At 38.2% G+C, this 14192-nt stretch overlaps 1 protein-coding gene across 1 annotated transcript; it reads left to right on the top strand.

The window, feature by feature from the left end:
* The first annotated feature begins 653 nt into the window (after positions 1-653).
* LOC135686801 (phosphoribosylformylglycinamidine synthase) lies at positions 654-13763 on the top strand. Its single transcript, XM_065203145.2, has 11 exons — positions 654-1623; positions 3761-3888; positions 4419-4547; positions 5161-5421; positions 6861-7091; positions 7673-7885; positions 8230-8396; positions 8980-9111; positions 10252-10482; positions 10644-11021; positions 11871-13763. Exons 1-11 carry the CDS (start codon positions 776-778, stop codon positions 13224-13226), a joined length of 4074 nt encoding a protein of 1357 aa, XP_065059217.2. The 5' UTR covers positions 654-775; the 3' UTR covers positions 13227-13763.
* Positions 13764-14192: the final 429 nt, after the last annotated feature.

Here is a 14192-nt window from a genome sequence, read left to right on the forward strand (position 1 = left end):
TTTAAAAAATATGTTGCTATGATTGTTAAAAACCTTCCTTGGCCAGCCTGCGTCGGAGCCCATGTTAATACTAAATGGTGGAAATTTTTTTAGGTAATATTCAGGAAATGAAAGGTATAGCCGAATTAATTTTAGCAAGATAAAATAAAAGCAATGTTTGAACAGTTCTCTTCTTTTTTTCTTGATGCTACTCTTTCTTATGTGTCATGAATCAACATTTAAAGTTTTTCAAATCCCCTTGGTTGATTAAAAACATTAGTTGTTTCATATCCAGTTTTTACCTTTAAGATAAAGAAGATAAAAAGGTTAACAAAGCAACTTTTCTTAATCCGTTTGTTTCTATTGACATGACTGAATCGAAGCAAAATTTACAAAATACAAAAACAGTGGGTGGATTGATGTCGCACCCCCTACATCTCCTGGTAAATCCTTCCCTCACGAATAACAACCTCTCCAAGTCAAACCCTTTCGAGAAAAATCCTCCTTTCACTCCTTTCAGCTTTGTTATATACAGACAGGCCCAGCTGCCAAAAGTTGCATTGTCTAAACTAGTTGGGAAGCGGTAGGGGCAGGATGGATAAACTACTTTTCTTCATCCTTTTGTGGATGGGAAGGAGTGCTCGGGTGGTTGTTGTTCATGATGGTGTTGGGAACATGAAGTATATACTACTTCCCGCTTCTTCAACAACGTGGTTGGTTCTTTAAATTGGCCGCCATCCATATTTTGCCATACACTGTCAAGATTGTATTCAGAATAATAGCAGTGGTTGTAAGAATGGTTCACAAAATGCTGAAGTTTTACAAAAAGCCGGGTTTAAGCTCCATGCACCTAGAGAGGACAGTAGAAAAAGTTAAAAAATTAACTGCTGCAATCGATGTTAACATTGACACAGAAGCCTGTTTTTACATAGAGATCGATAACGATGTGGTTCAGGAACATGAAATGAACCGATTGAGATGGATAATAGCGGAAAGTTTCCATGAAAATTCCTTATCATCAGAACCATGGATTTCGTGCAGTGAAAATGACGCGACAGTATTTGTGTTCGAGATAGGCCCAAGATTGAACTTTTCGACTGCTTTCTCAACAAATGCTGTCTCTATTTGCCGGTCAGTCGGACTTAAGTCAGTTAAAAGAGTAGAATTCTCAATAAGATATTTGATGAAGCTAAAAGGAGACAGCGGGGAATTTTTGCCTGTTAATGAGACACTTAAGCAGAAACTTATCGACGGTCTTCACGATAAAATGACTGAATGTGAGTATCAACTTCCGCTGAAAAACTTTGACGTCGAAGTTCAGAAAGGAGAGTGTTACGAGATCGATGTTTTACAAGAAGGTTCACAGGCTTTGGAAAAAGCAAACTCAGCTCTGGGATTGTCTTTTGATTCCATGGATATTGGTCATTATACCAAACTTTTTGCTGAAATTTTGAAAAGGAACCCAACAAATGTAGAATGCTTTGATTTAGCACAGTCAAATAGTGAACACAGTAGACACTGGTTTTTCAAAGGAGAAATGATAATTGATTCTGTTTCCATGCCAGATACCCTAATGAATATGGTCATAAATACTCAAAAGAGCTCAAATGCAAATAATCTCATCAAGTTTTCAGACAACAGCAGGTAATCTGGATTTTATTCATAGGCCTACTTATTTTCTTTTAGGCTGCGTTTACACGATGCCAGATAACATTTGATTCGGATAGAAAGTTATTTGGATAGGCTTTCCATTCACGCAAGTACTGGGCTATCCATATCAGAAAATCAAAATTGCTTTGTTTAGCAGTACAACTTTGGATCCTATTAGCTAGATGATCGCCAGGGACTATCCAGCTGGCTCTTCAGAGCGGGGGGTGGGGGGGGGGCAATAATTGTCAAACTGTAGTATGTTTCCTTCAAAACATTGGAATGAATGAGAAAGAAAGCAATAGAGAGCCCCCCAAATATGAATTTCGTTCCGACAGCTCTGTCCAGGTGAATTTTGTTACGGATTCATAGCAAGGCGGTGATTTTGGCACAATTAGGCTTAGATTTTAGCGATAAGTTTTGCTATTCATAACAGAGCGCACATCACTCAGTGGCATATTATTTTCTGTTATTGATTAGAGCACTTCAAGGATCCAGCACATCAGAAAAATTCTTTAAAAAAGGATTTACGAAGAGAAGTGTGCGTAAATTTCAGCAAAGGTCTGGATAAAAAAGTTGGTGGGATAATTTTATCAATGATATTGTGCCAGAAGAAGGAATTGTGAATGTGAGGAATTTCATTGGTTTTGAAGGAGAGTTTCATAAATCTTTGTCTTGAACTGAAGCCATTTGTTTTGAAAATCTGCTGTATCCATACCCTTGTTTAACAGGAAGTCTATCCGTATCCAAAGTTGTACGGTACCGCGTAAAGGCGATCTATCGGTAAAACTTTTTATCCGCATCAAAAGTTATCTGGTGTTGTGTGAGCACTGCCTTATCCTTGAGATCCCTGCAGTTGCAGGCAAGTATGGGGGGTATGTCACTGTTGCACCAGAGACATTATATTCACCACCTTGCTAGTGCACTTGGGACAAGCAGATGTTTGTGGTTCCAATTAATGGTGCCTTTGGCCTGGTCACATGAAAATACATCAAGGCAAAGGTACACTTTGAGGGGAGCACATTACCTTTGAGAAAATTTTCAATGGGGCAGCAAAGATAGACAAGCATTTTGCAGAAGCAGTTTTCAAGGCTACAAATTTTTAAGTACTATAGAATTTTGTCCACCCTTAGGGTTGTTGGATGGACAGCATGACCTGTCATATGGGGTAAAGGGACAAACAGTGTAGGTTATTTGATAAAAAAATGTCATCCGCAGCTACAATTTTCTACATTTAGTTACATGTGCCTCAAGTGGCTTGCTAAGATTTGCCAATAAAGCAGATGAATAGAATAGCAGAGCAGAACCTAGAAAACTTTGTGGTCACATTGTCACAAATTGGATTGACAGCTTTCTCTGAAGACATAAATGTTAATGGCCATTTTCCAAGTCCTCACGCCATTAATGGTGTTGTCACACAGGGTTCTGTCATGTCTCCTGTTTTGCTCATCCTTCTCATAAGTGATTTATTACCTTTCACCATTACCAGTATTTGTGATTACAGTTATCTGATGTTTTCTTTCTCTTTTGATTCTCAACATTCTTTTGTTAACAAAACCCTCTTTGTGGAAATATTTGAAGCTTCACTACTCACTGATAGCAATTTTGTTTTTGGGAAGGGATTTGCCAAAAATCTGATTTATATTTTTAGAAAATTGTTTTTGTAATTAGTTTGTTGCTGGTTCTATATAAGAGGGGGGGCAGGGTCAATTCCCATTGATATTCACCCTATCATACATGGAAAGGGTAACTTTTTAGCTACCTGTGGAGCTCAAAGGCTCTCCTTGCAAGCAGACCTACCAAGTCAGACACATTTTAGGCAAATAACAGGTTAGCTCTATTGCAACTATTACACATTATGTACAGGAGGAGCATAATCTCTAACCTACATTCCTTCCTCTGCATTCCTGGTTCACAGTGCTGTGCGCTTTTGAAATCATTTGCACAAAGCAAGTGCATAAATCATTTAATGGTGAATTTTTTTTTCTTTTGCTTTTTTTCTCTACCCCATTGCTTTTTTTCAAATAGGTGTATTTGACCAGAAAAATTTTAATCAGGTGTGCATATTAATGGGTTATTGCAAAAAGATGATTGAATACTATGAGATGAGATCTCTACTTGGATTTTTTTACAGTGCAATTGAAGGTTATGAAGTGAGAGCACTTAGAGCAACTAACTCATCAGAAGCAAGTCCATTTGTTGTGGACACTAAAAGGAAAAGACACTTTACATTGACAGCTGAGACACACAATTTCCCAACAGGTATATTATATTAAAAGCACACAAACATTTTGATAAATCATTTCCATTGGCTTTGTTATCTTTTCATCAATCTCAAATAATAATGGTTTTGTGCATCTTAAAATGAAAACAAAGCTAGTTACTTTTTGTAAATCATAAATTTTTGGGTAAAACTTAAGTTTTAGAGAAAACCTGTAGCTGAAGTTGTTGTTTAGAATTTGATTTGGTAAGAAATGCCTACACAACAATACACTGGACCATTGAAAGAAATATCCCATTCACATGAAAAACATTGGCATAGTTTGTATCAATAAAGAAAACCGTAACCCTAGAAGAATTATTTGGAGAAGAATAGATGGGCTACTTTTAGTGTAACCTTAAACTCAAATTAACCTTAAACATAACATCAGTTAGTAAGTAAATAGGAGAAAAGGCTTACTTTGATTTATCTCCTCATCTTGATTTTTGCTTGCTAAAGATCTTTTTAGAAAATAACAAGCTTCTTTAAAGTTATCTTCAAAGTTTTTCATGGGCTTAACCTTTGTTTATAGGTGTTGCACCCTTTCCTGGTGCAACTACTGGAACAGGTGGTCGAATAAGAGACAATCATGCAACTGGAAGGGGAGCACATGTAGTTGCAGGCAGTGCGGGATACTGCTTCGGGAATCTTCATATACCAGGTGTGCTAATTCTTACATCACTGCTGTAACATGGTTTTCTTCAGATTAAGCGAACATTTTGCATGTCTGTGGATGGTATCTGATTGATGTGTAAAAAAATGTGCCAACATATTTCCTATTTGGCTTGCCAAAGTATAGGCTGATTGGGAGCTGTGAACAAGAGAGAGTGGATATCTGTTGCGTTTAAACCAATATGTCATAGTATTCATGAACCAATCTTAATACCTACCTGGTCAATAAGTCAAATTTTATTTTCAAAATTGCAAACCTCAGGTTTCAGTAAATGTTCATTATATTGACTTACGTAGACATAATGAGTTTTAAAGCAGACGCATGAAGATCACATAACGGGTGAAATAGCAAGTCAGAACCGTCCTGTTTTATGCACCAGAACGTTATTCGTCTTATTGATTGATTTCCATTAAAGGTGCAAGGTACAATTACTGACTTGTTTGTCATGACTGAAACCATATGCACTTATTACGAAGCATGCATCTCACAGAAATCCAAGCGCTCTTTCTCAACAAAGTTGCGTTCTAAGCTTTATCCTAGTTGTTTTTTCCTTTGCTATTAAATTTTGGCTATTTATGAATCCTTCATCACACTCATCTAGGGTATCATCTTCCCTGGGAGGACGCAGACTTCGAATACCCGGGGAACTTCGCGCCGCCACTTCAAATTGCTATCGAGGCAAGTAACGGAGCTTCAGACTATGGGAACAAATTTGGTGAGCCAGTTATTCTCGGTTTCGCTCGGTCGTTTGGTCTGAAGCTTCCAAACAACGAGAGACGAGAGTGGATTAAGCCGATCATGTTCAGTGGAGGAATCGGGAGCATTGAGGATGAGCATCTTAAGAAAGAAGAACCATCAAAAGGTAATTTTTTGGTCATTTCGAATTTTTATTTTTGAAATATATAAGCAGTTCTGTTATATTGACCATAGTTTGGTTTCACGCATACGCAAACGTACCTTACTCCTTGTTTTCACGAATGGTGTTTATTTGGATATTTCTACTTCTTTTCCAAAACTAGGCCTTCCCGTATCATCCAGCCTTAATTTGAAACCTCGTAGTTCTTCTATTGATAAACAATCGTCTGAAAAACTTGGGTTACTCTCGAAAGAATTTTTTTGTGGTACAGAATTTAGAAATGGTTTATATAAAAGCAAACATTTTGAAGGTGGATCGAAATAGGCCAAATAGAAACGCGAGCACATTACTGTTGAGGTTGCCCAATCAGTGCCGCTTGCTTATTGACAATGTTACCAACTAAGTTCCAAAGTGAAAACGAGCTCCTTTTGTCTACATAATAGTGGCTTTTTCATGTTTATGTAGATATGGCTCTGTCAATGTAGATTCAGCGAAACTGCTGAATGGAAAGACGATAGGGCTCTACCAAAAATCTGAAACATGTCGCCATTACAGTTTTTTGCACAATCTGGGTTTTCTTGTTAAGTGCTGCCCGATAGTAGAATCTCATGTTTTGATTTTTCCTTTCTTTCTTCCAAACCCCTGTCTTCTTCCCCTTGTTAAGGCTTCGCTATTGGCACCGCTGCCTTTTCCTAACATCACCAACTACAAAAACAAAAAGAATTTCAAATGCTACAGCAAAATCCCTTCTTCTCATACAACAGATGATGGGGAAGGGGATAGCCATTGTTCACGAGCTGACTGACCAGAAAGCAATATTTGTCGTAGGATAGTTTTTAATGAAGATTTTTTAACTATAATTTGTTGTGCCACCTCTGTACATTGTGATATTTTCTCTTTCATTTTGTTTTATTTTTGCCTCCTTACTGCCACACGACCAATTAGTTTTCGAACATAGCGCTATTTAAGTCGAGTAAACTACGAATAGAGTTCTAAAGTGTGACGTCAAAAAATCTTTTAAGAATTTTTGAATTTTAACCATGTAGCATAAAAGAACACCACAAAATACTTCTAATTATGCATGATCAGTTAAATATGTCTAAAATCTGGTGAGATTTGGCCAATGAAAGATTTGAAGTTGGCTAACGAATCACTGTTGTTTTCGCCCTGTTCATAAAGTTCTTTAGGTTTGAGATGAAATTATGGAGGTTTTATGGAGTAAGAGCCAGTGCACATGTACCATATCTCAGCCAATTCGAAACACATTTGACTGATTGTACACCTTTAGAGGTATTTCATGATGCCCTTTCAGAATCCGGGATCCAAATTCAAAAATTTTAAACATTTATTTTTGTGACGTCATCATTTTAGAACTCTGTCACTCATAAATGCTTTTTATTGAAATGCAGAAGCTGCCTCATCTTTTATTGACATGTTTTTCGTAGGAATGGAAGTTGTAAAAATTGGCGGACCTGTATATCGCATTGGAGTTGGCGGTGGAGCTGCATCTTCTGTTAAGGTGCAAGGCGACAACGCAGCGGAACTGGACTTTGGCGCTGTGCAAAGAGGTGATGCTGAGATGGAGCAGAAGTTGAATCGAGTCATTCGCGCCTGCGTGGAGATGGTAGATGGAAATCCTATTTGTAGCATTCATGATCAGGGTGCTGGTGGAAACGGTAATATTTTTAAGTGTAACCTTGAAGTGATGATAGACTATACTTTGCCTACACTGGGAACGCAATGTATATCAGTTATTCCCCTCGACGCATTTATATATTTAAGTATAATTTCGAAATTTCAAGAGGTTAATCCTTCCATCAAATTATAATCTAACATAAGAACTGCTTTTTCTCAGGGCGGGTACTACTCTTCCAATCTAGATCCGACTGAGAGACTTAAGAAAAGGAAAATCGTCCCTACATAGCAATTTCTTTACTTTTCAAGAATCTCTAGATAGCGCGTTTTTTCAGAGTACAACGGTCAGAGATAATAAAAAGAACCCGTTTAAACCATTTTTAGGAGAAGGAAAAAAAAATTTCAAATGCTAAATAAACAATTGAAAGATGATTTTGCTAGGGTTTTTGCTATTAAATTTAAAAGGTTGAATTTAGAGATGAAGAGGGAGGTAAGTATCTCTTAAGAACAGCAATGATGTATCTTCATCAGTGGTGTCTAACTCAATTTTTAGGTGGGCCATAGACAACATCTTTATTTTCGTAAGTCTAACTTTTTTTTATCTTACCTATTTTATTGACAGGAAACGTGCTCAAAGAAATCGCATACCCAGCCGGTGCTGTCATACGAAGCAAAGATTTCACTTTAGGAGACCCGACTATCTCTACATTGGAGCTCTGGGGTGCGGAGTACCAAGAGAGTGACGCCGTTCTTATAAAGAAACAAGATGTTCAGTTGTTAAAGAAAATTGCAGAAAGAGAGAAAGTTGGAGTCTCCTTCGTTGGGACTATCACAGGTAGGAAGAGACTACTTTCGTTATGAAGATGAGAAATGGAGCCACCATCTTTTCAATCAAGTTTTAGTTATATAAAGCTTGACTTAATAATCAAGAATATTACATGAGAACTTTCATTATTAGACTTTAAATTCTTGTGATTGTCTTTATGATCTTTCTTGTGCGAGACAAAGAGGCGTGGGGGGAGGGGGTAGTAGAGAAGGGTACTCAATAGAGTGGCTTTTTGGAGAGGGCACTCAATAGAGTGGAAGGCTTAGTTTGGATTTTACCATATTCACCTTTTCACTGTAGTGTGAGCTCAAGGATCGAAATAGGCAAAGTTAAGCTCATTCTTTATGTTATAGGGGATGGTCGAATCATATTGGATGATTCCAAACCTGCAGAACAGAATGGCTCTAAGTTTGGGGACGAGATCTCGAATGGTCATGAAGAGCCAGCCTCCAAGAGACTCAAACAGGGGTATCCAGTCGATCTTCCTTTAGACGTTTTGTTTGATTCATTTCCTCGAAAGGTAAGCATTTTCTAATGACGTTGCCCTTACATGATATTGTCTTGAATGACCGGGTGATCCGCAAAAGTGGATGCTTGTAGGGTATGCTCGTGCTAAAAGGACAGTAAACGCATCTAAATCGTTTTGTTATGTTATTCAAAATGTGATTGACTGCTTTTTACTTATCAAATGCCGCTATTAGGATATATCATTTTCCCGGATTTGCCTTTGGAACGATTGGCTTATTCTGAGAAGGATTTTTGTGTTTGAAAAGCAAGGTGTATGCTATTTGTTAAGCTCCTTAAATCAATCAAGGTGTTTCAAATCAAGTGAAAGTAAATTTTTTATGGTATTCACTGATATTCACTTTCATTCTTAACTACAGCGTGGATAATGACACTGATAACCAGCACTTCGTCAAAGAAAAACATCTTGTTTTAGTTCTGTTACCATATGATTCTTGTATTTTTTCAAGATCGGAAAAAAACTTAAACAAGATGATAATCTCTTGTCGCCGTGCTGGTTATCAGTTTCATTCTTAAGCTGCGCTTTCCAAAATCAGAGTAGATGATTTCTTATTGATTATAAATGCATTTAATTCCAGAAATTTCAATTGGCCAGAAGTGAATCCCCCTTGTCAAAGCTTCAACTTCCACAAAGCCTGACAGTCACTGAAGCTCTTGATAGAGTCCTCCGGCTCCCAAGCGTTGCAAGTAAGCGGTATCTGACCAACAAGGCTAGTATTTTGTGCATTCCTCTTTACCCTTCGTGAAAATATTTTGTCTTGAAATTCTTGAGTATCACTCTTTTTTTACTGAATGGTCAGAGGCCTGATTCTAGAATATTTTCCTTGGGATATCTCTGGAGAGAATCACGATTATGCTACTTCACTAATCTTTTATAAGATTCTTTGTTAAACTTTTTAGAGTTTTTGCTATATGCACAGTTTTGTGTATCACACCTTGATATTAATTTTCTGTTTACTTTCGGTCACTATCCGACGTTTATACCCTAAATAGTGTCAGACGAAAAAGTATTTAATATGCTTTGTTTCTTCTATTTCGTGCCATCTTCAACTTTTGAAGTACCAAAGATTTATTTGTTTATATATCAATAATTCTTGATAGATTTTATATGTGGTTTGAAATATTCCTTGGAGAATCGTAATTTAAAGTTTTCTTTATGGCTAAAATTCCTTTCAATTACGATTTTGCCAAAAAGCTCTCCCATTGACTTCTGATAATCTTACTGCTGCATTCAAGTTTGTGGCTTTATGTAGTCATGTTTGATTTGCATCTGTTTCAAACATGGTATTTCCTTGGTGCTCGTAAAGCTTGCTTTCCATGAAATTGTGTAATTACTGCTTTTTTGAATGAAAAATGATGTAAACAAGTCAGGTGTTCTTGCCTCCAAAAGGCAATAAACTTGTTTCATATGTTTCTTTTCTACCTGGTATCCATTTTTAACATTTGTCCCCAGTACCCGTTCTTTGCAGACTGTCACCAAAGCCTTGCGAATGATTTTCAGACAAAAACGGGAGATTCTCTGACTTCGGCGTGCAGTTTAGTAGCCTATATACAAAGTTTTTTGAAGCACATTAAATGTAGTATTAATTGCATGAACTGGTAGTCTCAACATATTTATCTGCTTGTTTTCATTAATATTCGTAAATTGAATTTACTTAATTTTTGAATGATGAAAAGTTTGTCCATCTTGTCCTAGAAATTTACCACACCAATATCGGTGTCAACTTTTAGAGCAGTTGAAGCGATATATCAAGCGAGGCTGTAAGGTGTTTCGATTCTATTAAGCGAAGGAATAATTTTCTCCCTCGTGATGTGTTGTTCTTGGTTCATTCTATTTATTTTTATTTCAGGTGGACCGTTGTGTTACCGGCCTAATTGCTCAACAGCAATGTGTTGGTCCGCTGCATACTCCCGTTGCCGACGTTGCGGTCACCGCTTTATCGATGTTTGATACCGTAGGTGCCGCCACTGCCATTGGCGAGCAACCAATCAAAGGCCTCATCGACCCAGGCTGTGGCGCTAGGATTACTATTGGCGAAGCTTTGACAAACCTCGTTTTCGCTCAAATTTCTGATATTAAGGTGAGTGTAATTTTAAGGTGATTCTGCTTTGCTGTCTTTGCTTAATCATTCTTTTGGCTCATTGTTTGGAATCATTGGGTTAAACTTAATGAACACCACCTTTAGTTCAGACCTTTGTTTTGGTAAATCACTGTTGTTCTTATGTGTGTCATATTTTTAAGGACATCAAATGCAGTGGCAATTGGATGTGGGCTGCAAAACTTCATGGTGAAGGAGCCAGGCTCTATGATACTTGCAAAGCGATGTGCGAAACAATGTCAGAACTTGGAATTGCTGTCGATGGCGGGAAGGACTCGTTGAGTATGGCTGCTAGAGTGGGAGATGAGGTTGTTAAATGCCCGGGGGAGCTTGTGCTGTCACTTTACGTGCCATGTCCTGATATAACAAAAACAGTTACACCGGATTTGAAGTCAGATGACGAGGAAAGTGTGCTAATACATGTAAAACTTAGCAAGGGTTCAAACCGCCTCGGTGGAAGTGCATTGGCACAGGTTTATGGACAGATTGGCAATGAGTCTCCTGACATGGACGATGTGGAGGTCAGTGCTTCAACTTCTGACTTTCAGTTTCTTTTATTCTTTTAGAATTTATGCGAAATGAGAACTGTAAACAAAATGCAAGGTATTAATTTAATTAATGTACAGTCTTTGATGGACAGAACGACCTCGTACATATTGAATGTTTACATTGTTCTATAATGACTTTTTTTATACACCAAAGCGTATTTTGTACATTGTACCATAAACCAAAGTACTTTGAAGAAAATGCTGTGTCCTCCAATTTCATAAAAATTTGCTCACCCTTTATGTTAGGTAAGCAAAACCTTGTCTCGCTGCTCGAAATTCGGATCTTAAAGCGTCAACATCTCAATGTTCATTTTACCGACAGTAACTTGAAGACTCATGTACCACATGGTCTCTCATAGCATCTTCTGCAGTCAATACGACCGGTCCAAGATTCTAAGCTACCATCTTGGCTTTTAACCCCTAATCTATGTCAAGGTTTCTTTGGATATATATTATTCAAGTGAACCAGATCCACATCACATCTTCTATGTCCCGGGATTTGTTCATTGATCGTTGGCGTTATATTTTTATTTGAGAAAAGAGAAGACTATCTTATATTACCATACTTACATATCCGTGACAATCTCAAAAGCAACATCATTAATTTTTTTACAATATTTAGATTGTCAAAACCAAATAGCTTCTTAATTTCATTTAGCTGTGGATGAACTTCTCAGCCCAGGGAACTTTAAAAACAATGAAACCGTTCTGCTGTATATTTGGTACTATAACATAATAAATATTTTCCTAAATCGATTTTTGAATTGAAAATCTACTTCAAGTTGCCTTCTGTTTTTACCAGAATCTATTCGTGTGTTCTAGATGTTCAAAAATGGTTTCTTGGTCACTCAGAGGCTGATTCAAGATGGTAAAATTCGTTCTGGACACGATATCAGCGATGGAGGTCTGATCACGTGTCTCTTAGAAATGGCGTTCAGTGGTAATCGAGGCATCAACATTGAGCTGGCTGTCGAAGATATTCCAGAAAAAGCACTGCAAGTACTTTTTGCCGAAGAATTAGGCATCGTTTTAGAGGTCTTAAAATCAAGCGCCTCCACAGTGATTAATTCGTTCAGCGAGCATGGTGTATTGGCTACGGTAGTTGGTCATCCCACTGGCAACGGGCCGTCGTCAATGGTCAAAGTTTCAGTCAATGGTGATGTTTTAGTGAATGAGAAAATGACGTCATTACGTGATGTTTGGGAGGCGACAAGTGTTCAGTTGGAGCGACTTCAAGCAAACGCGAGTTGTGTTGAAGAAGAAGAAACAGGTTTAGCAGCAAGGATAGCTCCACAATATCAGCTAAGTTTTGAACCAAGAGAAGCAATGATAATTGACGAAGAAAGAGTTGCCAAGAATGGGAAGCCTAAGGTTGCTGTTATACGGGAAGAAGGAAGTAATGGTGACAGAGAAATGGCATCGAGTTTATTAATGGCCGGATTTGAAGTCTGGGATGTCACTATGCATGATATCTGCGAAGGGAATGTCAAGCTAGATGACTTCCGTGGGGTTGTTTTTGTTGGTGGCTTTAGCTATGCTGATGCTTTAGGGTCTGCAAAGGGATGGGCAGCCGTCACACTCTTCAATGAGGTCGCCCGCAGGGAACTGGAGAACTTCAGAGCCAGGGATGACACGTTTAGTCTTGGTGTTTGCAATGGATGCCAATTAATGGCACTAATTGGATGGGTCGGTAGTGACCAGAAAGATGGCAGCAAAGAGCAAAATGTTTGTTTAACGCATAACGATTCTGGGCGCTTTGAGTGCCGATTTAGTACGGTCAGAATCGAGAAAAGCCCGTCTATAATGCTGAAGAACATGGAAGGGTCGACACTTGGAATATGGGTGGCTCACGGCGAAGGGAAAGTGGAATTCAGAACTGACGCAGCGAAGGCGAATGTGATCGGTGCAAGCCTCGTTCCGTTACGGTATGTTGATGACGAGGGGTCTTTTACCACAAGATATCCCTTCAACCCCAACGGCTCACCGGATGGCATTGCTGCGATTTGCTCGGCAGATGGCAGGCATTTGGCAATGATGCCGCATCCCGAGCGATGCTCAGTGCTATGGCAATGGCCTTGGATGCCGGAGACATGGCGAGGAAGGAAGACGTCCCCATGGCTACAAATGTTCCACAACGCATATGACTGGTGTATTGATGTCCAGGCCTCTGTTTCGTAATTAGTCTGATGTATTCAGGAATGTCTTGAATTGCAAGAGGGCCAAAACAGATCACCAACATTGACTTATCGAATTCAAATCTTTAATTTTTTCCTTCGGTAGAAAACAGAAACTTGAATTCATTTTCAAGCATTTAATTATATAAAATTTGTTTTCATCTATAGTTTTAAGTGCTATTTACAAATTATAGTTTTATATTGAGTATGCTAATTTTTTTTTTGGTCGAGACGTTTTTTTAAAAAATTGCCGGTGGCTGCTTGACCAAGGCGTTTGTTGGTATCTTCTCCTAAAGAACAATGTATAACATTACCAACTTGAATGGAACGATTCATAATTTATACGAATAATAGCTTTTCTGTGAAAATTACTTTCCATTTACAATGTTTTCCTATCCTTTCTACGACATACTTTGCAGAACAGCATATTTTCTTGATAAAAACTTGTTTCACCGCACCGATTGAATTCGAAAAGAAAACGAACCGAGTAAGTACAGTATCACTTCAATCATCGATTTATTTTATACCCACATGAAATTGATGGATCGTCTTCTTTTTACGTCAATAACGGTGTTCTTTTCGTGCTTGCTACTGCTGAGCTGAGCTCTGCCTGTTACAACTTTTGTCAACGTTTGCAAGAGCTAGGGGTACAGTTAAGGAACGAATGCTTTCCTAGATATCGCTGTCTGTCTCCACTTTTATAAGCTGTCCTTGCCATTGTTTGTCGTATTTTACGAGAACACAGAGTCGAAGAGAGACAAGTCCTTTAACGACGAATTCGTTTAACTGAGCCAAACTGACTATACACTCACCAAAAGAGAACAGCCACCTCGGTCTTGCAGATAAAACTACAATTAAAACATGCGATTCTGCTATCCGGCAGCATTTACTGGAAAACCCAAATTGTGCAAAAAACTATAATGGCGACATGTTTCGGATTATTGGTAAAACCTGCTCCTCGTTCCATCTA

The sequence above is a fragment of the Rhopilema esculentum genome, chromosome 6 (assembly GCF_057945365.1).
Source record: "Rhopilema esculentum isolate cy_ngs chromosome 6, ASM5794536v1, whole genome shotgun sequence".
Classification (NCBI taxonomy): Eukaryota; Metazoa; Cnidaria; class Scyphozoa; order Rhizostomeae; family Rhizostomatidae; genus Rhopilema; species Rhopilema esculentum.

Excerpts from the sequence above, each read along its gene's own strand:
- LOC135686801 (XM_065203145.2), top strand. The coding sequence starts at position 776 with ATGGTTCACAAAATGCTGAAGTTTTACAAAAAGCCGGGTTTAAGCTCC. Across the intron at positions 3,889-4,418 it reads GACACACAATTTCCCAACAG|GTGTTGCACCCTTTCCTGGT; the intron begins GTATATTATATT and ends CTTTGTTTATAG. Across the intron at positions 10,483-10,643 it reads CTCAAATTTCTGATATTAAG|GACATCAAATGCAGTGGCAA; the intron begins GTGAGTGTAATT and ends CATATTTTTAAG.